General features: G+C 50.6%; 1 protein-coding gene across 4 annotated transcripts in view; it reads right to left on the bottom strand.

The window, feature by feature from the left end:
- Positions 1-21,687, bottom strand: part of LOC144599543 (phospholipase D1-like) — a 77,616-nt gene that overhangs the window by 4,845 nt on the left and 51,084 nt on the right. For all 4 annotated transcript variants that reach the window (XM_078410557.1, XM_078410556.1, XM_078410559.1 and 1 more), the window contains 10 exons: positions 16,249-16,377; positions 14,563-14,681; positions 13,317-13,430; positions 12,439-12,549; positions 11,025-11,113; positions 7,577-7,690; positions 6,393-6,442; positions 4,167-4,301; positions 1,824-1,977; positions 1,178-1,295 (listed from right to left, as the gene is read on the bottom strand). In XM_078410557.1, the coding sequence (XP_078266683.1) occupies positions 1,178-1,295; positions 1,824-1,977; positions 4,167-4,301; positions 6,393-6,442; positions 7,577-7,690; positions 11,025-11,113; positions 12,439-12,549; positions 13,317-13,430; positions 14,563-14,681; positions 16,249-16,377 (1,133 nt within the window). The remainder of the gene's footprint in view (positions 1-1,177; positions 1,296-1,823; positions 1,978-4,166; positions 4,302-6,392; positions 6,443-7,576; positions 7,691-11,024; positions 11,114-12,438; positions 12,550-13,316; positions 13,431-14,562; positions 14,682-16,248; positions 16,378-21,687) is intronic.

Raw genomic sequence — 21,687 nt, 5'->3', positions numbered from 1 at the left:
CCTTCGAGCCAGCATCACCATTCAATGTGATCATGGCTGATCATTCTCAATCAGTACCCCGTTCCTGCCTTCTCCCCGTACCCCCTGACTCCGCTATCCTTAAGAGCTCTATCTAGCTCTCTCTTGAATGCAAGTTTACTTTGTCTATTAAGTTTACTTTGGTTTAGTTTAGAGATATGGAGTTGAAACGCCCTTCGGCCCATTGAGTCCATGTAGATCAGCGATCACCTCGTGTACCAGTTCTTTCCTGCACACTAGGTATAATTTACTGAAGCCAAATTACCGACAAACCTGTATTTCCTTGGGATGTCGGGGGAAATCAGAGCACCTGGAGAAAACCCACGCGGTCACACGTAGAACGTAGAAACTCCGTACAGACAGCACCCATGGTCAGGATTGAACCCAGATCTCTGGTGCTGTGAGGTGGCAGCTCTGCCATTGCGCCACCATGCCACCATGCTGCCCTACTGTGCCAGAGAAATGGAGAGATACACACCAGGACCTGTTCCCATTTTGTGTCTCTGAACTAAAGTAAGGATCCGGACCCAAAACGTCATCCGTCCATTCCCTCCACAGATGCTGCCCGACCCTTTGAGTTCCCCAGCAATTACCCACAACTCAATGTGATCACAGCCCCTCCACCTCCCCCACTCCCACATCCAACACTTCTCCCCCCCCCAACCCACCCCACCCCGGGTTTGATTCTCCTGACATTCAAACATCTATTAAGTTTACTTTGGTTTAGTTCAGCGATACAGCATGGAAACAGGTCCTCAGTTCACTGAGTCCACACTGACATACAATCACCCGTTCACACTAGTTCCATGTTATCCCAGTTTTGCCTCCTAGGGTGGGATCCTTACTTTACTTAAGAGATACAGGATAGAAACAGGCCCTTCGGCGCACCGAGTCTACTCTGACCATCAATCACCTGTTCATACTAATTCTACTAATTCTATGTTATCCCACTTTCTCATCCACTCCCCACACACTGGGGGTGATTGACAGAAGCCAATTAACCTACAAACACACACGTCTTTGGGATGCGGGTGGGAACCGGAGCACCCAGGATTGAACCCGGGTCCCTGGCGCTGTGAGGCAGCGGCTCTACCCACTGTGCCACTGTGCCGCCCCAACTCCGCACCAGAGCCGGAGATGACGTGTGGATCTCCCGTACCTTTTCGTATATGGTGGCATTCCTCGCGCTGGTCGGAATCCAAACCTCTTTGAAGAACTTCTCACTGATGGGGTCCTGCAGGTCGATCGACGGGTCAGTGAACCCGCCCAGGATCAGCCTGCGGGAGAGAACAGACTCGGTCAGTTACAGCACACGGCTCCACACCCCTCACCCAGCAGGCGGGCAGGAGGGTGGCAACGGACTAGTGATGCAGGGAGAGCGGTGGGTTATTGGACTAGTGATCTAGAGAGAGCGGTGGGTTATTGTAGTTATCTAGAGCATAGTTGGTTATTGGACAAGTGATCTAGAGAGCGCGGTTGGTTAATGGACGTGATCAAGAGACGTGTTGGTTATTGGACGTGCTCTAGAGGGAGGTTAGTTATTGGACTTGTAATCTAGAGAGGGATGGGTTATTGGACTAGTGATGCAAGGAGGGGTTTGGTTACTAGACTAGTGACCCAGGGATTACCAATAAGGCTATTGGTAATCAGGCTATTAAACATCACGAACACCAACTAAACTCCGAAATATGAATACCACCCCGACCTCACCCCGCCTTTTCCCACCCTTCACTTCACCAACCACCTCCCCTCCCGTCCACCCCCCCCCCCCCCCCCCCTCCGCCCCCCCCTGCCCATGGCCTCACCTGAAGCAGTATAGCCGGAGGTGGAGGGCAAACACCCCGGCCTGGTACTCCTCGCCGTCCATGAGTGAGGGCACGTGGCCCGTGTCCTCCACGATCACCGCCATCTCACTGTCCCTCTTACCCAGCATGCTGCGGTCATTGATGTTGGCCGAGCCTGGCGGTTAAATCAACGCAGTCACGTTAGCAGCTCACCCGGGGACAGGCAGCATCGCCAGGGCTCCCATAAACAACTGGCACAAACTTCCCTTTACTTTGTTTACTTTAGTTTTGTTCACTTTAGTTTATTTTAGGTTAGTTTATTTTAGTTTAGTTTAGTTTAGAGACCCAGCAGGGAATCAGGCCCTTCAGCCCACCGATTCCACGCCGAACATCAATCATCTGGACACTGGTTCTATCCTACAGCTTTCCAATCTGAAAGGCAGCAATGTTACCACCGTGCCACCGTGCATACATACACTCAAACAAATTCACACACACACACCCCTAATGCACAGACTCACACAAACTCTCACTCATACACACTCACATACACAATCACACACACACAGATTCTCACACACATACTGTACCAAAATGCATAGGCTCAGACTCTCACTCACTCACACACTTTCTCACACACACACAAATACTCATACGCACTCACAGATACTCAGACAAGATGCACACTCAAGACGCACACTCACACACATACAGTCACACACACACACTCACACACACACACACTCACACACACACACTCACACACACACACTCACACACAGAGCCAGACGCTGACAGCTCACACTCGCTGCCAGTTCCCACGGCAAAGCAAGAGCAGAGATTTATCTCCGGTGATAAATCCTGTTGGTGCCACAGGACCACCCGGCTCACGGGCCGGTTGCACAGCAACGGCGAGATCCTACGGAATCTGAGCTGCTGCCAGCTGCTGAATTCAGGACACAGTCACAGCTGGGAGGGGGGGGGGGGGTGGGGGAAGGGGAGGGGGGCACTCAGTCATTACTGGGGGGTTACTGACACTCTGTGGTTGTTTCAGACGGTGGTGGGTAAATGGAACGAGCTGCCAGAGGAGGTAGAGCTGCCAGAGACAACATTTAAAAGACACCTAGACAGGTACATGGATAAGAAAGGTTTAGCAGGATATGGGCCAAACGCGGGCGGCTGGGACTAGTTTAGATGGGGTATCTTGGTGGACATGGACAGGATGGGCCGAAGGGCCTGTTTCTGTACTGTATGACTCTATAAATTCCTCTTTAGTTTAGTTTGTTTAGAGATACAGTGCAGAAACAGACCCTTCGGCCCTCTGAGTCCGTGCCGACCAGCGATCCCTGCACATTAATTGTGCTACACACATTATGGAGAATTTACATTTATACCAAGCCAATTAACCTACAAACCTGCATGTCTTTGGAGTGTGGGAGGAAACCGAAGATCTCGGAGAAAACATTACATGTCATAAATGTATCAGATTGCATCTCCTCTGACAACCCTTTCTAGATATCAGCTGTGATAAACACAGCCTCAGATCCCTTTGAATACTGCTTCCTCTCACCTTAAACCTTAGACAGTTGCAAGAAAGTGGAATAAAAGACCACCATCAGCTTTGAGAATCCGAATTCAGTTAAAGACAAATACAATAGTGGCTCGAGTCACTGCCTCACAGCACCAGAGACCCTGGTTCGATCCTGACCTCGAATGCTGTCTGTGTGGAGTTTGCACGTTCTCCCTATTACTGTGTGCTTAATTTTTAGTTTTATCCCACTTTCTTAAGAATAAGGAGTAGGCCATTTAGGACTGAGATGAAGAAAAAAAAATTTCACCTAGAGAGTTGTGAATCTGTGGAATTCTCTGCCACAGAAGACAGTGGAGGCCAATTCACTGGATGTTTTCAAGAGAGAGTTAGATTTAGCTCTTAGGGCTAGTGGAATCAAGGGATATGGGGAAAAAGCAGAAAAGTGGGATGATCAGCCATGATCACATTGAATGGCTCGAAGGGCCGAATGGCCTCCTCCTGCACCTATTTTCCATGTTTCCGTTTCTCATCCACTTCCCACACATTTTGCAGAAGGCTAATTAACCTACAAACCCGCACGTCTTTGGGATGTGGGAGGAATTTGGAGCACTCAGAGGAAACCCACACGGTCACAGGGAGAACGTGCAAACTGCACACAGTCAACACCCGAGGTCGGGATCGAACCGGGGTCTTTGGTGCTGTGAGGCAGCAGCTCAACCTGCTGTGCCACTGTGCCTCCAGTTATTTCCCACATCCCAAAAATGTTAGGGGGTTGAAGGGCCTGTTTCCGTGCTGTCTCTGTCAAGACTCAGGGTGACGCCGGCCTCACTCACCGATGATGACTGTCCTGTCGTCAGCGATCAGCAGCTTGCTGTGAACGTAGATGAACTCCGACACCAGGTTCCCGTCCAGCTCTGCGTGAGTCCGCAGCCCACACACCGAGAAATAGTTCATCCACATGTCCTCCACTGCAGCCACAGGCAGTGGCCGTACATTGACACACGGCAGGGAGGAGAGAGCGACACGTCAGAACCACTGCTCCCCCCCCCCACAGTCACCACCCCTGCATCTGCTGGCAAGTAATCACCCCCTCCCCCTCCCCTCCCCCTCCCCCTCCCCCTCCCTCCACCGCTCACTACGTAGCTGCTCACCATCGCCCCAGTACCTCGGGCAAAACCCCCACCAAAACCCCCAACCTCAATCCTTCAGGAGCAGGGACCATCCTCACCACAGACCAGACCCCATCCACACTTCACACTGCTATGGGTCAGCAGCCAACATCATCAATGCGTTTCCCCAGTTTAATGCGGATAAGTGTGAGGTTATCCACTTTGGTGGTAAGAATAGGAAGGCGGATTATTATCTGAATGGTGTCAAGTTAGGAACAGGGGACGTACAATGCGATCTGGGTGTCCTAGTACATCAGTCACTGAAAGGAAGCATGCAGGTACAGCAGGCAGTGAAGAAAGCCAATGGAATGTTGGCCTTCATAATAAGAGGAGTTGACTATAGGAGCAAAGAGGCCCTTCTGCAGTTGTACAGGGCCCTAGTGAGACCGCACCTGGAGTACGGTGTGCAGTTTTGGTCTTCAAATTTGAGGAAGGATATTCTTGCTATTGAGGGCGTGAGCGTAGGTTTACTAGGTTAATTCCCAGAATGGCGGGACTGTCATATGTTGAAAGACTGGAGCGACTAGGCTTGTATACACTGGAATTTAGAAGGATGAGAGAGGATCTTATCGAAACATAAGATTATTAAGGGGTTGGACACGTTAGAGGCAGGAAACATGTTCCCAATGTTGGGGGAGTCCAGAACCAGGCGCCACAGTTTAAGAATAAGGGGTAGGCCATTTAGAACAGAGATGAGGAAAATCTTTTTCAGTCAGAGTTGTGAATCTGTGGAATTCTCTGCCTCAGAAGGCAGTGGAGGCCAATTCTCTAAATGCATTCAAAAGAGAGCTAGATAGAGCTCTTAAGGATAGTGGAGTCAGGGGGTATGGGGAGAAGGCAGGAATGGGGTACTGATTGAGAATGATCAGCCATGATCACATAGAATGGCGGTGCTGGCTCGAAGGGCCGAATGGCCTCCTCCTGCACCTATTGTCTATTGTTCTTTTCATACCTTTCATTTATTTGTTCTTTGTATATCCCCTAGTTTCCCTCTCCCCTGCCTCAGTCTGAAGAAGGGTCTCGCCTACTCCTTTTTTCCCAGAGATGCTGTCTGACCCTCTGAGTTGCCCCAGTATTTTGTGTCAATAATGAAATACTTCATTGTCACAGAAGGCTGTGGAGGCCAAGTCATCGCAGAGTAGTCTTGGCCAAGTCATTGCAGAGCAGAGGTTGACAGATTCTTGATTGGGAAGGGTGGCAAACATTATGGGGAGAAGGCAGGTGAATGGGGTTTAGAGGGAAAGATAGATCAGCCATGACTGAATGGCAGAGTAGACTCAATGGGCCGAATGGCCTGCCGCTGCTCCTATGACATGAACCCATGACTTGATCCAGCCCGGTCATTCCTTCTTCTTCCCGCTCTTGTAAGGCAGAAGGCACAGAAGCTTGAAAGTGCGCACCACCAGACTCGGGATCAGCTTCTTCCCCTCCGTTAGGAGAGGTGGGGGTGGGACAAAGCCAAATGATGGGTGAATACAGGTGAGGGGGGTGGGGAGGTAGTGACGAGGGCTAGATGTGAACTAGCTATCTGCTTGTCAGACCATGTCCCGCTCCCACTTTACCAGTAATTTCCCCTCAATTCCATCAGTCTGAAGAAGGGTCACCTGCTCATTCTCTCCACAGATGCTGTGATCCTCCAGCACTTTGTGCTTTGCTCCAGATTCCAGCAGCTTCAGTTCCTTGTGTTTTCAGCAGCTTGCAAACATTGAGTGCAAGCCCGTCTCTTGGCTGAGATGCGGTTTGGGTTCCCAGCTCCCCCACCGTACACTCCCTCTTGCTGCTGCCCCCCTGAGCTTCCCATCACCTGCCTTCCCCCCCAGCTACACCGTGTGTGGAGGTGCGGTCCCAGCCCTGACCCTGACCCTGGCCGACACCCGCCGATGTACTCACTCTCTTTCCGCAGGCGTTCGATGATGGAGTGCTCCCCTCTCATGATCGTTCTGTGGGGCAAAACACCCAGTTACTTCGACAAGTCAGGGCGGCACGGTGGCGCAGCAGGTGGAGCTGCTGCTTCAATGCACCAGAGAGCCAGGGTTGATCCTGACCTCCGGTGCTGTCTGCACGGAGTTTGCATGTTCTCCCGGGGACCGCGCGGGTTTACTCTGGGTACTCCAGTTTTTTTCCGCACTCCAAAGACATTCAGGTTTGTAGGTTTATTGGCTTCCACAAATGATCCCCGATGTGTAGGATGACTAGTGTGCGGGCGATCGGTGATCGGCACAGTGGGCCGAAGGAACCGTTTCCACGTTGGTTCTCCAAATTAAACTGTCACTTGTGCGTACCGCTGTTCCACTGTGCCGCCCGATCTGGGCACAAAAGGTGGTTAAAGAAATGGGGAGAGAGCAGGTACTGCCCATGATTGCAATGAGTATTTAAGCTTAGTTTGTTATTGTCACGTGTACCGAGGTACAGTGAAAATCTTCATGTTTGCGTGCTACCCAGTCAAGGAAGACTTTACAAGAACACACTCAAGCCGACCACAGAAAAAGGATAAAGGGTGCACCATTTAGTGCAAAGATATAACGTTAAAGATAAAGTCTGATTAGAGATAGTTCAATGAGGTAGATGGGAGGTCAGGACCGCATTCTAGATGGTGAGTGCTGATGGATATTTATCAGAAGGTATTTATTCACAAAATGCTGGGGTAACTCAGCAGGTCAGGCAGCATCTCAGGAGAGAAGGAATGGGCGACGTTTCGGGTCGAGACCCTTCTTCAGACTGAATAAGGGTCTCGACCCGAAACGAGATGCTGCCTGACCTGCTGAGTTACTCCAGCATTTTGTGAATAAATACCTTCGATTTGTACCAGCATCTGCAGTTATTTTCTTACAATATTTATCCGAAGATTGGACCGTTAGGTGAACTTTTGTAACTTTGTCAGCGGCAGAAATGTGCGACACTTGTGTACTGTCGAGGTGAGGTCCGCTGTGTGTTTTTACTGGGTTGTGCGTAAAACAAAGCATTTCACTGCACCCGGGGACATGTGACAATAAAGATTCATCATTGGCTCGGAGGGCGGGAGAGGCTGGACAGGCTGGGACTTTATTCCTTGGAGCGCAGGAGGCAGGATCTACCTGTAGTTGAAGTGCATCACAGTCTGAATCGCCGCCCCTCCTCCCGTCTTAATGTCACCTTCAAATCCCGGCATCAAGGGAGTGACCAGGTAGACCCGGTAACGCTGCTTCTCCCTGTGCAAAGAAAGAAAGGGACTTGGAAATAGCATTCTAGAAATGAACAGAGAGACCCTCACTGTTTCTTTCCTCCAATATCCCTTCCTCTGGCTTTACATTTCACTCCTCCTCTTCTCTCCTTATCTGACACCTTTTTTTGTCTCCTTTTCATCTCCAGTCTTTGTCACTTACTCCACCCATCTACCAATCACACCTACCCCCCGCGCCTGTGTCCACCTATCACTCGCCAGGCTTTGCCCTGCCCTCACCTCTCTTTCGCACTTCCTCCCCCCACTCCATCAATCTGAATGTAGAATCAAGGAACTGCAAACGCTGGCTTGCAAAAAAAGGGCACAAAGTGCTGGAGTAACTCAACGGGACTGAAGAAGGGTCCCTACCCGAAACGTCGCCTGTCAATGTTCTCCAGGGATGCTGCCTGACCCACTGAGTAACTTCAGCACTTTGTGTCTTGATTCCAACAGCCCGAATATGGGTCCCGACCTGAACCATCACCTATCCACAGACGCTGCCTGACTCGCTGTAAATTTCCCTCCACAGATGCTGCCTGACCTGCTGAGTTCCTCCAGCACTTTGTGTTTTGCTCAAGACTCCAGCTTCTTCAGTTCCTGGTGTCTCCTGTTAATTGCCAACACCGCTGCTATGACTCCCTGTACCTGCTGGGGGCAGTGGTGAACAGCACATCTGGGTCCTTGTCCACATCACATCAGCAGCCCCACTCCACTGTACAGAGCGATACCATCTCAGTGTGGGACGGTGCGGTCTGATTAAAGCCAGTGGCACAGGAAGATAAAGAATAACAGCCCAAAGGTCCAACTACAGCCTCCAACTCCTGGCTATGAAGTGCAACTCTGCTCTTAAAGCCAAACTGACAAGTTGCACCTTTAAAAAAATCATAGCATTCATTTTGAAGGGACTAGAATATAACAGCAAGTATGTAACGCTGAGAGTGGGGGAAGGAACTACAGATGCTGGTTCGTACCGAAAATAGACACAAAATGCTGGAGTAACTCAGTGGGTCAGGCAGATTCTCTGGAGAAAAGGAATACATGACATTTCGGGTCGAGACCCTTCTTCACACTTCAGAGCCTGAAGAATGGTTCCAACCCGAAGTGCCACCTATTCCTTTTCTCCAGAGATTCTGCTTGACCGCTAAGTTACTCCAGCATTCTGTGTCTATCTTATGTAATGCTGAGGCTTTATAAGGCACTGGTGAGGCCACATTTGAAATATTGTGAGCAGTTTTGGGCCCCGTTTCTGAGGAGGGGTGTGCTGGCGTTAGAGAGGGTCCAGAGGAAGTTTACAAGAATGATCCCCGGGGATGATTGAATTAACGTATGATGAGCTTTTGACAGCTCTGGGCCTGTACTCACTGGAGTTTAGGAGGACGAGGGGGGACCTCATTGAAACTTACCAAATAGTGAAAGGCCTGGATAGAGAGGATGTGGAGAGGATGTTTCCACTAGCGGGAGAGTCTAGGACCAGAGGGCACAGCCTCAGAATAAAAGGACGTACCTTTAGAATGGAGATGAGAAGGAATCTCTTTAGCCAGAGGGTGGTGAATCTGTGGACTTCATTGCCACAGACGGTGGGGGAGACCAAGTCATTGGGTATTTTTAAAGCAGAGATTGTCATGTTCTTGATTAGTACGGGTGCCAGGGGTTAAGGGGAGAAGGCAGGAGAATGGGGTTGAGAGGGGAAGATAGAGTAGCCATGATTGAATGGTACGGTACTCGATGGGCCAAATGGTCTAATTCTGCTCCAATGTCTTATGGTCTTGTACGCCAGAAGGATCAAAGAGAAATTGAACCCAAGACCCTGCAAAGTTTTAGGAGGGTTTTAGGAGGGGGTGATCTTGGGAGAGAGGTTTCCGTCAGCACAGAATCGAGAGAGGGGCCCACTGGGGGGGGTGGGGGGGAGGGGGGGGTGGTCACCCAACTAAGGCAGAGATGAGGTGAATATTTTTCCTCTGGGGGTCGATTCATTGGAACTCTGAGAACATAGAATATTACAGCTTACATTATCTATGCTCAACACGATGCCAAATTAAACTAATCTCCTTTACCTGTACACGATCCATATCCCTCCATTCCCTGCGTATCCGTGTGCCTATATATCCCCCCACCGCCACCCCCCGGCAGCGCGTCCCAGGCACCCACCACCCTCCGTGTAAAACATTCTCCGGGATGGGACAAAGCCTTGGAGTGATAGGTGGATACAAGTGAGGGGATGGGAGAGGGGGATGTTTGATTGGAAGATGGTTGGGCAAAGGCGAGAGGAAAAAAAGGTAAGAAGATAAGGGGAATGAAATAAAATGCCAGAGGGAATAGCTGTGAGGTGAGAGGGGCAAAGCTTAAAGGAGGTGTGTGGGACGTTTTCTACACAGAGAGTGGTGGGTACCAGGAACGCTCTGCGCAGGTGGTGGTGGAGGCAGGTACATTAGTGGCATTTAAAAGATTGGACATTTCCACACTGGTGTAAACGTTCTGACTGTCTACTTGTCTATGCCTCTCATTAGAGAGATAGACACAAAGCACTGTGAGTGAGTCAACGGGTCAGGCAGCATCTCTGAACAAAAAGGATGGGTGACGTTTCGGGTCAGGACCCTTCTTCTGACAGAAAATTGGGGTGGGGGTGGGGAGGGGGGGAGAGCGAAGAGTTGGAGGGGGGGAAAGACCAGGACAACTCGGGGCCGGCCACAAATGACCTCAGGCAGGGTGGTGCCTGATAGGTCCATTGTTGGCTTGGGAGGGTGTGATCTCAAGAGGGAAACATTGTGGAGAACTGCGGAACTGGTAAAATGACTAGAGTGCAGGAAGGGAGGAGGGGGGAGGGGAGGGGAGTGAGAGTAGAAGTTACCTAAAGTTCGAGGATTCAATGTTCATACAGCTGGGTTGTAAGCCACCCAAGCGAAAGATGATGTAAGAAAATAACTGCAGATGCTGGTACAAATCGAAGGTATTTATTTCACAAAATGCTGGAGTAACTCAACAGGTCAGGCAGCATCTCAGGAGAGAAGGAATGGGTGACGGTTTCGGGTCGAGACCCTTCTTCAGACTGATGTCAGGGGGGGTGGGACAAAGGAAGGATATAGGTGGAAGCAGGAAGATAGAGGGAGAACTTGGAAGGGGGAGGGGAAGAGAGGGATGGAGGAACTATCTAAAGTTAAGCGAAAGATGAGTTTTGCGTATGGCCTCACTCGGACAATGGAGGCACAGGACAGAAAAGTCAGTGGGAATGCGAAGGGGCGTTGCAATGGATGGCAACCGGGAGAACACACTCATGCCGTTGGGGTGTTAGCTACACAGTGTGAAGAAATGTCCTCAAACGTTACCTGTAGGCCTTCAGAATCCGGTTGACAATGGCGTCGCCAATCCCATTGAAGACATTCTTATTGTCCGCACAGCTGATAAAGAACTGGTTCTGGAGAGAACAAGGGACAGGTTTGATGAGCACACAGTCATTGTCAACCTCCCTTCATTGCCTCTGCCAGAGGCAGACTCTGGTGGCTCAGGCAGCACCTCTAGACACCATGGATAGGTGACGTTTTGGGTCAGGACCCATCTTCTTCACACTGCTATCCTTTATCTCCAGAGATGCTGCTTGACCCGTTGAGTTATCCAGCACTTTGTGTCTATCTTTGGATCTTTGGTATAAACCAGCATCCAAGAAGGGGTCTCGAGCCCAAACGTCACCCATTCCTTCGCTCCAGAGACGCTGCTTTTCCCGCTGAATTACTCCAGCTTTTTGTGTCTATCTACAGTCCTTGGTTTCTACACCACGCTGTCTATCATTGACTCGCACGCCCTCTGTACCAAATAACTCGGCCTGATATTCCTCATCCCACCTCCTCTCCCCAAATCCAGATATATTTATTGATTGAAGCCCATTAGGCCACAGGCAGAACATGCAAACTCCACAAAGACAGCAGCCAAGGTCAGGATTGAATCCAGGGTTCTGGTGCTACGAGGCAGCAGCTGTGGATATGGCCACTGTGTGCACATTGAATTTGTGGCGTATACACACTTTACACGAAGGTCAGTGTTAGAAGCAGAGAAGAGGCATTTCTGGCTGCAGAGACTGTGCAGGCAATGACACTGTCTCCACTGTAACAGTGCATGTGATACACCATTGGGTGCTAGCAGTGGATACGGAGTAGGGCGCTGTACTTTACATTAGTTTAAGTTCTTAGTTTTAGAGATACAGCGTTGAAACAAAGGCCTGTCGGCCCACCTAGTCCACGCCGACCAGCGTACACTAGTTTTATCCTACACACTAGGAACAATTTACAGAGGGTCAATTATTCTGCAAACCCGCATGTCCTTGGAATGTGGCCCTTCGGCCCACTGAGTCCGTGCTGATCAGCAACATCTGCACACTGGCATTATCCTACGTACTAGGCAATTTTACCAAAGGCAATCAACCTACAGACCAGCAGTTCTTTGGGATACGAGAGGAAACCGGAGCACCCGGAGAAAACCCATGCAGTCACAGGGAGAATGTACAAACTGTGTACAGACAACAGCGGAGTCTGGATTGAGCACGGGTCTCTGGAGCAGTGAGGCAGTGACCCCAACCACTGTGCCATTGTGCTGCCCATTGTGCACGATTCCTCCTGACCAAGAGGAGATCTTCAGTGAGCTGGACATCTAGCAGTGGCGAGGGGCGAGAGCGATGGTCCGGGCGGACAGGGGGTGGTTAGGTCGCAGTGACGGTAAACATGGACCCCAGGAAATTCTGCAACCCACCTCGATGTAGATGTAGTGCTGGCTGTTTTCAATCACGTGCATGTACGCCTGGTGAATGGATTCCTCGTGATACTTAATGCCACAGGACCAGTCTGCAGCCGACCTCAGCACCTGCAACACAGCGAGAGGAATGGAGCGTGTTAGGGCCAATAATGCAGAGCGTGCTCCACGGCTGCACAATGGGGGGAACAAATGCAACTCTACAGATGCACGGTATAATGCAGCTTGTTTTGGGAACAGCTCTGCCCAAGGCCGCAAGAAATCACTGAGGTTTGTGAATGCAGCCCAGTCCATCCCACAGACCAGACACCCCGCCATCGACTCCATCTACACCTCACGCTGCCCCGGGAAAGCAGCCAACATAACTAAAGACATGTCGCACCCCGGTCATTCCTCGTCCTCCCCACTCCCCTCAGACTGAAGGGACAACAGCTTGAAAGAGCGCATCACCTGACTGAGGAACAGCTTCTCTCCCTCTGTTATTGGACCTGTACCCCAGTGTTATACAGTGACTGACCCGTCCCCACTGGTACTGTACCCCAGTGTTATACAGTGACTGACCCGTCCCCACTGGTACTGTACCCCAGTGTTATACAGCGAGAGACACATCCCCACCAGTACTGTACCCCAGTGTTATACAGCGACAAACCCCAACCCAGCAGCACTATACCTCAGTGTTGTACAGCGACAGACCTACGTCTGTGAATACCTCTTCCCGGCAATGTCCCCCCAATCTTCCCTGAAGCTGGCACGCAAACCCTGCTGCAAATCGCAGCCCGGGACCCCGGGAAAGAGCGGTGAGCTGGTGAGGCAGTGAGCTGGTGAGGTGGTGAGAGCCGGTGAGAGGCGGTGAGCCGGTGAGTTCGGGGAGGACAGACCTGTACCCGCGCTGCCACGGATCCCGGCACCAGGTACGTCAGCTCGCTGGCAGTGGACATGCTCTTGGGCAGGAGGTACGGGTACGACACCGGCCGATACTTGGATTTGACAATCTGTAGACGGAAAAAGACAGGCGGGGACACATCACTTGGGCCGGCAAAACGGAAGCACATGGAGCTGCAGATGCTGGAATCTTCAGCAAACACAAAGTGCTGGAGGAACTTGGTGGGTCAAGCAGCAACTGTGGAGGGAAATGGTCAGACGACATTTGGGGTGAGAGTGGGGAAGGAGGGGAGGGATGGAGGTTGGGTGGGGGGGGGTGTGAGTTGGGAAGAAAGGGGAGGACTGTGGTTGGGAGGGAGGGAGGGTGGGGCGTAGAGCTGGAGAGCTGGAGAAGTTCCAGTGTGGGATAAAGTGCCACACTGCTTTACACTGGATAGGGAAAGGTGGGATGGGGGAGTGGAGGGGGGGGGGGGGGGGTGGTTGGGGGGGAGGGGAGAGTTGTGGCTGGGTGGGGGGGGGGGGGGCTAGGACCGTTGAACGGGGAGGGTCATCTTGGTGAAGTTCCAGCATTGGAAGTGCTGCACCAGGTTACAATAGACAATAAATAGACAATAGGTGCAGGAGGAGGCCATTCGGCACCGCCATTCAATGTGATAATGGCTGATCATTCTCAATCAGTACCCCGTTCCTGCCTTCTCCCCATACCCCCTGACTCTGGTGGGTAGGTAGGGAGGGAGGGGAGGGGGGAGTTGGGAGGGGGAGTTTGGGGGTGAGGGGTGGGGCTTGGGAGGGGGAGGTTGGGGATAAGCTGTGGTTGGGAGGGTGGGCTGCGGTTGGGAGGGGAGGGGTTTGGGAGGGGGAGATTGGGGGTGTGCGGAGGGGGAGGTTGGGGGTGTGCGGTGGGCTGCGGTTGAGGGGGGGGGGGTTACCTTGGTGAAGTTCCAGCGTTGGATGAAGTACCGTGCCAGGTTATGGTGGATGGGGAGGGAGGGGAGGGGTGGGCGACGGGTGGGGGTAGGGAGGGGGAGGGGGAGGTTGAGGGAGGGGTGGGCTGTGGTTGGGAGGGAAGGGTGTGGCTTGGAGGGGGGGTTACCTTTGTGAAGTTCCAGCATTGGATGAAGTGCGGTTACGGTGGATGGGCAGGGAGGGGAGGGGTGGGGATTGGGAGGGGAAGGTTGGGGGTGAGGGGTGGGCTGTGGTTGGGAGGGTGGGCTGTGGTTGTGTGGGGGGGGGGGGGGTTACCTTGGTGAAGTTCCAGCGTTGGATGAAGTGCCGTGCCAGGTTGCGGGCAGCCTTGCCGTGAACCACCGCCGCAATGTCGTGCCAGGGCATCCTGGGCATGGTGTAGCGGTCGATGAAATCTGTGGGAGCAGAGGAAGGTTAGACCCCTGGGACTGAGCACAAGCTGTGGCCCCATCACTCATCACAAACCCCCAGGGGTCAGGGAGACCACGGAGAGTCCATCACAGGTACGGACCTCCCCCACCCCACACTGCCCAGTCCATCACAGGTACGGACCTCCCCCACCCCACACTGCCCAGTCCATCACAGGTACGGACCTCCCCCACCCCACACTGCCCAGTCCATCACAGGTACGGACCTCCCCCACCCCACACTGCCCAGTCCATCACAGGTACGGACCTCCCCCAACACACTGCCCTCTGTGTGGAGGTTGCACGTTTGCCCTGTGAACCCATGGTGCTCCGATTTCCTCCCACATGCCCAAGACGTGTGGGTTTGTAAGTTAATTGGCTTCTGTATACTGTCCCTAGTGTGTGGGATAGAACTAGTCTAAAGGTGATCGGTGGGCCGAAGGGCCCGTTTCCTTGTTGCATCTCTAAACTAAACCTGGCAATCAGCAGACCTAGTTACCCAGTGGACCGATTAGGACTAGTAACCCTAATAACTAGTAACTAGTCTGAAGAAGGGTCTCGACCCGAAACGTCACCCATTCCTTCTCTCCTGAGATGCTGCCTGACCTGCTGAGTTATTCCAGCATTTTGTGAAATAAATACCTTCGATTCGTACCAGCATCTGCAGTTATTTTCTTACAGGACTAGTAACCCAGTGAGTTGAGAAATCTAGCTGGTCTCATAATAATAAGTTTACAGATCTGTAAACTCAATGATGGACGTAGCCCAGACCATCACACAAACCAACCTCCCTTCCATTGACTCCATCTACATCGCTTACTCGAGAGCAGCCCTGACCTACCAACTACTTAATTGTAGACTCTCTGACAATCAGACTTTACTGGATCACATCTTGCACTAAACGTTATCCCCTTTATCCTGTACCTGTCCACTGTGGACGGCTTGATTGTAATCATGTATAGTCTTTTCACTGATTCGATAGCATACAACAAAAATCGTTTCACTGTATCTCGGTAAACAGAGTCTTTTGGCCAGAGTAAGGGAATTGAGAACCATAGGGCATAGTTTAAGGTGAGGGGGGAAAGATTTAATAGGAACTTGAGGGGTAATTTTTTTTTTTTTTTTACAGAGGGTGGGAGCTATGTGGAACAGGCTGCCGGAGGAGGTAGTTGAGGCAAGTATGATCGCAACGTTTAAGAAGCATTTAGACAGGGACATGCATTGGATAGATTTAGAGGGAAATCAAACGTGGGCAGTTGGGACTAGTGTAGATGGGGCACATTGGTTGGTGTGGGCAACGTTGGGTAGAAGAGCCTGTTAACACACTGTGTGATTCTTTATTCCTTCTACCAAAGTGCACACAAAGCCATCAATTCCATCATCCAGATTGTTAACATGTAAACTAAACCAGAAAACTAAAACACGTGCAAAGTGTGCCATGGAGGCAAGTCGTAGGGTGAATGGGGAGTGGGCAGACAGGATGGGGCCATGTTAGGACACAGAGCAGTAAGCAGTGGTGGGAAGATTATTCGCCCTCTGCTGAGGTTTCACTCACCGTCGAAAGGCTTATCCAGTTGGACCCAGTCCTTGTAGACGAAGTTGCAGTAGTCCTTCCCGTGCCAGAACCTGGTCTGTCCCACCAGCTCTCCAATGTCGGGGCAGAGGCTTTGCACTGAGGCACTGTCTATCTCAGGAGAGTCAACAGAAAACAAAGCAGTCAGTATGTGCGCGATTCAGCTGAGACCACAGACCATGTTGAGCTTGGCTCCAAAGGCTTTGGCCAATCCTTGTGGTGGACTTTCAAACCAACATCAACAGTGCTTACAGCGTTCCGTTTAGCGATTCTGAAAGGACTGGGAATGGATGAAGAACAGATGTTTCATTGCAATCTTCAACCAAACGGGTAACAGAAGGAGACACAAAGTGCGGGAGTAACCAGTTCCACAGTTTGCAACAATGCATCCCTCTTGGGATCACACCATCCCTGGTCTACTATCAGCCCATCAGGGAACCTCCCTGTTTGAGGGAATCTCTTGCCGGCCCCGATTTCATAAGTTATAGGAGCAGAATTAAGCCATTCACCCCACCGTCTACTCCGCCATTCAATCATGGCTGGTCTATTGTTCCCTTTCAACCCCATTTTCCTGCCTTCTCCCCATAACCATTGAATCCCATACGAATCAAGAATCTGTCAATCTCCACCTTAAAAATATCCACTGTATTGGCCTCCACAGCCATCGGTCGCAATGAATTCCACAGATTCACCACCCTTCGACTAAAGAAATTCCTCCCCATATCCTTCCTAAAGGTACGTCCTTTTATTGATCCTTTGGCCTGTGGTGCTGGACTCACCCACTAGATTTAGATTTGTCTTTTTTTCCGTCCAGTACCACCCCCACCCCCATACCCCCCACAATCGGTCTGAAGGGCCCAACCCAAAATGTCACCTATCCATGTTCTCCAGAGATGCTGCCTGACCCGCTGAGATATTCCAGCACTTTGTGTCTAAAAGATAGAGACCTCTAGAAGGACAAGTTTAAGGATCGCCCTTCAGTCTAAAGAACAGAAAGAAAAGTGTGTGGCACAATCACATCTTCAGATGTGAAGATTAAGGCACAAAAGCAAGGCAATGGAGGCATAAACAGATAACAGAATGGCACGATGCAGCCACCAACAAGCCCAGCCCCTTGGGGCATGTCCCTGGTTAGACCAGTCCCACCACGCAGATCCTTGACTGCAATGTTGGGTCAGCTCTCACCATTTGACAGACCAGTCAGAGGGGCACCGCAAGCCAGCAGCAGGTAGAGTGGCAAGGGAGGCAAGGCGGCGCAGCGGTAGAGTTGCTGCCTCACAGCGCTAGAGACCCGGGTCCCATCCTGACTATAGGTGCTGTCTGCACAGAGTTTGCACCTTCTGAATTGTGAATGGCTCAATTGTAATCTTGTGTTGTCAATCCGCCGACTGGTTGGCACACAACAAAAGCTTTTCACTGTACATCAGTACACGTGACAATAATCTAAACTCAAACTCTATGTGATCGCATGGGCTTGCTCCGGTTTCCTCCCACATCCCAAGGACGTGCAGATTTTTGCATCTTCCCCTTTGCTCTACACCACACCTCCAGATTCAGGGACATTTTCGTTCCTGCTGTTATCAGGCAACTGAACCATCCTACCGCAACGAGAGAGCAGTCCTGAACTACTATCTACATCAATGGCGATAAATTGGACTATCTTTGATCGGGCTTTACTGGTTTTACCTTGCACTAAATGTTATTTCCTTATCATGTATCTGTACACTGTGAATAGCTTTATTGTAATCAATATTGTATTTCCGTTGACTGGTTAGCACACAACAAAAGCTTTTCACTGTACCTCGGTACACGGGACAATAAACTAAAACTGAAACTGCACTGAAACTTGGCTTGATTGTACATGTGTATGGTATATCTGATCTGTTTTAGATAGCCTGTAAATCATAGCTTTTCACTGTACCTTAGGTACCTAAGGTGAGAGGCAGAGGAGAGGCAGGCATGGTCCTTTGGGTGCTGTTAGCAAGTGACCAGGTTCAATATCGACAAATAGGTCAGAGAGGGATATCGATGTGAGATGCTGGAATGTCGGCAGGGTTACAGGGTGGCGGCACGGTGGCGCAGCGGTAGAGTTGCTGCTTTACAGCGAATGCAGCGCCGGAGACTCAGGTTCGATCCTGACTACGGGCGCTGTACTGTAAGGAGTTTGTACGTTCTCCCTGTGACCTGCGTGGGTTTTCTCCGAGATCTTCGGTTTCCTCCCACACTCCAAAGACATACAACAGGTATGTAGGTTAATTGACTGGGTAAATGTAAAAATTGTCCCTAGTGTGTGTAGGATAGTGTTAGTGTGCGGGGATCGCTGGGCGGCGCGGACTTGGTGGGCCGAAAAGGCCTGTTTCCGCGCTGTATCTGAAATATGAAATATGAAATAAAAATAAAACCAGGGCGGGACACTAGGGATTTGAGGGATAGCTTTGGGGTGATTGACCTTACGTGCAGCTGTTAGGAGGCAATTCCTGGTGGGTACAAGGCGCCGTGATACACAGGAAGCAAGTCACGCCAGTGGCTACAGCTGCTCACCGTGGCCCCATCCCACCTCTTCCCCTGTAAAAGCTGTCTTCGGACTCCCGAGGACAGGGAAAACAATCCAAGTCTGTCCCACTTCTCCCTGTAGCAAACACACTCTAATCCAGGCAACATTCTGGTAAACCTCCTTTGCACCAGCTCCACATCCTTCCAGTAATGGGATGTACAGAACTGCACACAATTCTCCAAATGTTTCCGAACCCAAGTTCTATAAAACGTCAATGTTGTGGTTGTACCTTCAGGAACCTGGCCTCTGAGCTTAGGAATTTCCTCTGAATCCCTCTCCTTTATTCAGCTGTTCCTAAATCCAGCCTCCAATCTCCTGTTCAGTCCCAGAAAAAAAGGCATTCATCGTTTTGTCCAACAAAGCAGTGAATTTATTGCCCCAGTCTGAGGAGTGGAAACAATTACTTGAAAAGACACAAAGTGCTGGAGTAATTCAGCGGGTTAGGCAGAACCTCTGGAGAACAGGGATAGGTGATGTTTCATGTTGGGACCCTTCTTCAGACTGATTGTAGGGAAGGGGAGTCGACCGCTGGAAGAGGGGCAGGCAGGTGTTAGGTTGATACTGGTGAGCGGAGGGTCTGATAGGGAGATGGATGGACGAAGAACAGAGATGAAAAGACAGAAAGTGTGAGACAGTGAAAAGAGAACAATCTGAAACTGGGTCCTGATCCAAAACGTCGCCTAACCACGTTCTCCAGAGATGCTGCCTGACTCACTGAGTTACTCCCCAACACTTTGTGTCTTTTTTTGTAAGCCAGCATCTGCAGTTTCTTATGTTAACGGTTACTTTTCAGCAGGGCCGTCTTAACGCATGGGCCTGATGGGCACTTGCCCGGGGGTCCACGAGCATAGGGGCCCCATGCTGATCTGTGTATGTTAAGTGACTTGCAATAAATAAATACTACTTTAAAAATGTAGGTTCAATAAGTGCTTTTTTCGCAACATTTTCGGTCACTAAGTGCTTCTCACAGCGATCTGTAAGTGCTTTTCGCAACAATGTAGCACCCTAAGTCCATCGCTAAGTGCTTTTCGGTAAGTGCTTTTCGCTGGCACGACAGGGGGGCTGGTAGGGAAAGGGGGGTGGGGGAGAGTAACGGTAGGGGCCCCAGTACACTGCTTTGCCCGGGGGCTCATAATGCTGTAAAAACGGCCCAGCTTTTCAGTGGGGCTCTACCTGTTCAGGAATAAAGATTTTTTTAAAAATATTTTTTTTTAGATTTAGAGATACAGCGCAGAAACAGGCCCTTCAGCCCACCGGGTCCGTGCTGCCCAGCGATCCCTGCACACTAACACTATCCTACACCCACTAGGGACAATTTTCTTTACATTTTCCCAGCCAATTAACCTACATACCTGTACGTCTTTGGAGTGTGGGAGGAAACCGAAGATCTCGGAGAAAACCCACGCAGGTCACGGGGAGAACGTACAAACTTCGTACAGACTGCGCCCGTAGTCAGGATCGAACCTGAGTCTCCGGCGCTGCATTCGCTGTAAGGCAGCAACTCTACCGCTGCGCCACCGTGCCGCTTTAAGAAGTTTTGTTGTTTAATTATCATTGTTTGTGTCCATTAAATTTCTCTATGCTACAGGTGACCACAAATATGTTGGAGTATCAGCGGCTGAGGGGAGTCCTGAAAGAAGTATATAAAAAATTATGAGGGTGCACATTGGGTGGACAATCAGAACCTTTTCTCTTAGGGTGGAGATGTCAAAATGTACAGGCGAGAGGGCAAAGTTTAAAGGAGGTGTGTGGGGCAAGATGTTTTACACAGAGGGTGGTGGGTGCCTGGAATGCAGATACGACAGTGGCAGATACGATAGTGGCGTTTAGGAGGCTTTTAGATAGGCACATGGATATGCAATGAATGGAGGGACGTGGATCATGTGCAGGCAGAGGAGATTAACTTAACGGCAGCATCTTTGGCACGGACATTTTGTGCCGAAGGGCCTGTTCCTGTGCTGTACTATGTATATCTGCCTTGCATTTGTGTAGCACCCATTAGCAAAGTTACAAGATGTGTTAACACCACCTCAAAGGAACCGTGCAACCAAATCGTTGGCCCTGGGCCCACGCAACCTAACCTGCTGGCACAGGTCAGACTCAGAATAAAGGTCCCTCTATTGCATGTAAGAAGGAACTACAGATGCTGGTTTAAACCGAAGATGGACACAAAAAGCTGGAGTAACTCAGCATCTCTGGAGAGAAGGAATGGGTGAGGTTTCGGGTCTGAAGAAGGGTCTCAACCCGAAACGTCACCCATTCCTTCTCTCCGGAGATGCTGCCTGTCCCGCTGAGTTACTCCGACTTTTTGTGTCCCTCTATATAACCTGCCACACATTCCCCAGGGTAGGGAGAGGGTCTGGTAACAGTGCCCTCACTGTGGAAAGGCAATGCAACCTCAGGCCAAAAACCTGTCAAGAGAATCTTTACAAAATATTTCCAGGTAAACCTGCTGCAATGACTTAATCAAAACGGAAAGTGCTGGAAATATGCAGCAAGTCAGGCCATAAAAATCAATAGACAATAGGTGCAGTAGTAGGCCATTCGGCCCTTTGAGCCAGCACCACCATTTAATGTGATCATGGCTGATCATTCTCAATCAGTACCCCGTTCCTGCCTTCTCCCCATACCCCCTGACTCCGCTATCATTAAGAGCTCTATCTAACTCTCTCTTGAAAGCATCCAGAGAATCGGCCTCCACTGCCTTCTGAGGCAGAGAATTCCACAGATTTACAACTCTTTGAGTGAAAACGTTTTTCCTTATCTCCGTTCTAAATGGCCTTCCCCTTATTCTTAAACTGTGACCCCCTGGTTCGGGCTGTGAACCAGAATTATTTTAGGTCAGTGAACCTTCACCTTGGAAGCTC

Source organism: Rhinoraja longicauda, chromosome 13 (assembly GCF_053455715.1).
Source record: "Rhinoraja longicauda isolate Sanriku21f chromosome 13, sRhiLon1.1, whole genome shotgun sequence".
NCBI lineage: Eukaryota > Metazoa > Chordata > Chondrichthyes > Rajiformes > Arhynchobatidae > Rhinoraja > Rhinoraja longicauda.
The sequence above is the reverse complement of the archived record's forward strand: the minus strand, read 5'-3'. Positions and strand labels throughout refer to the sequence as shown.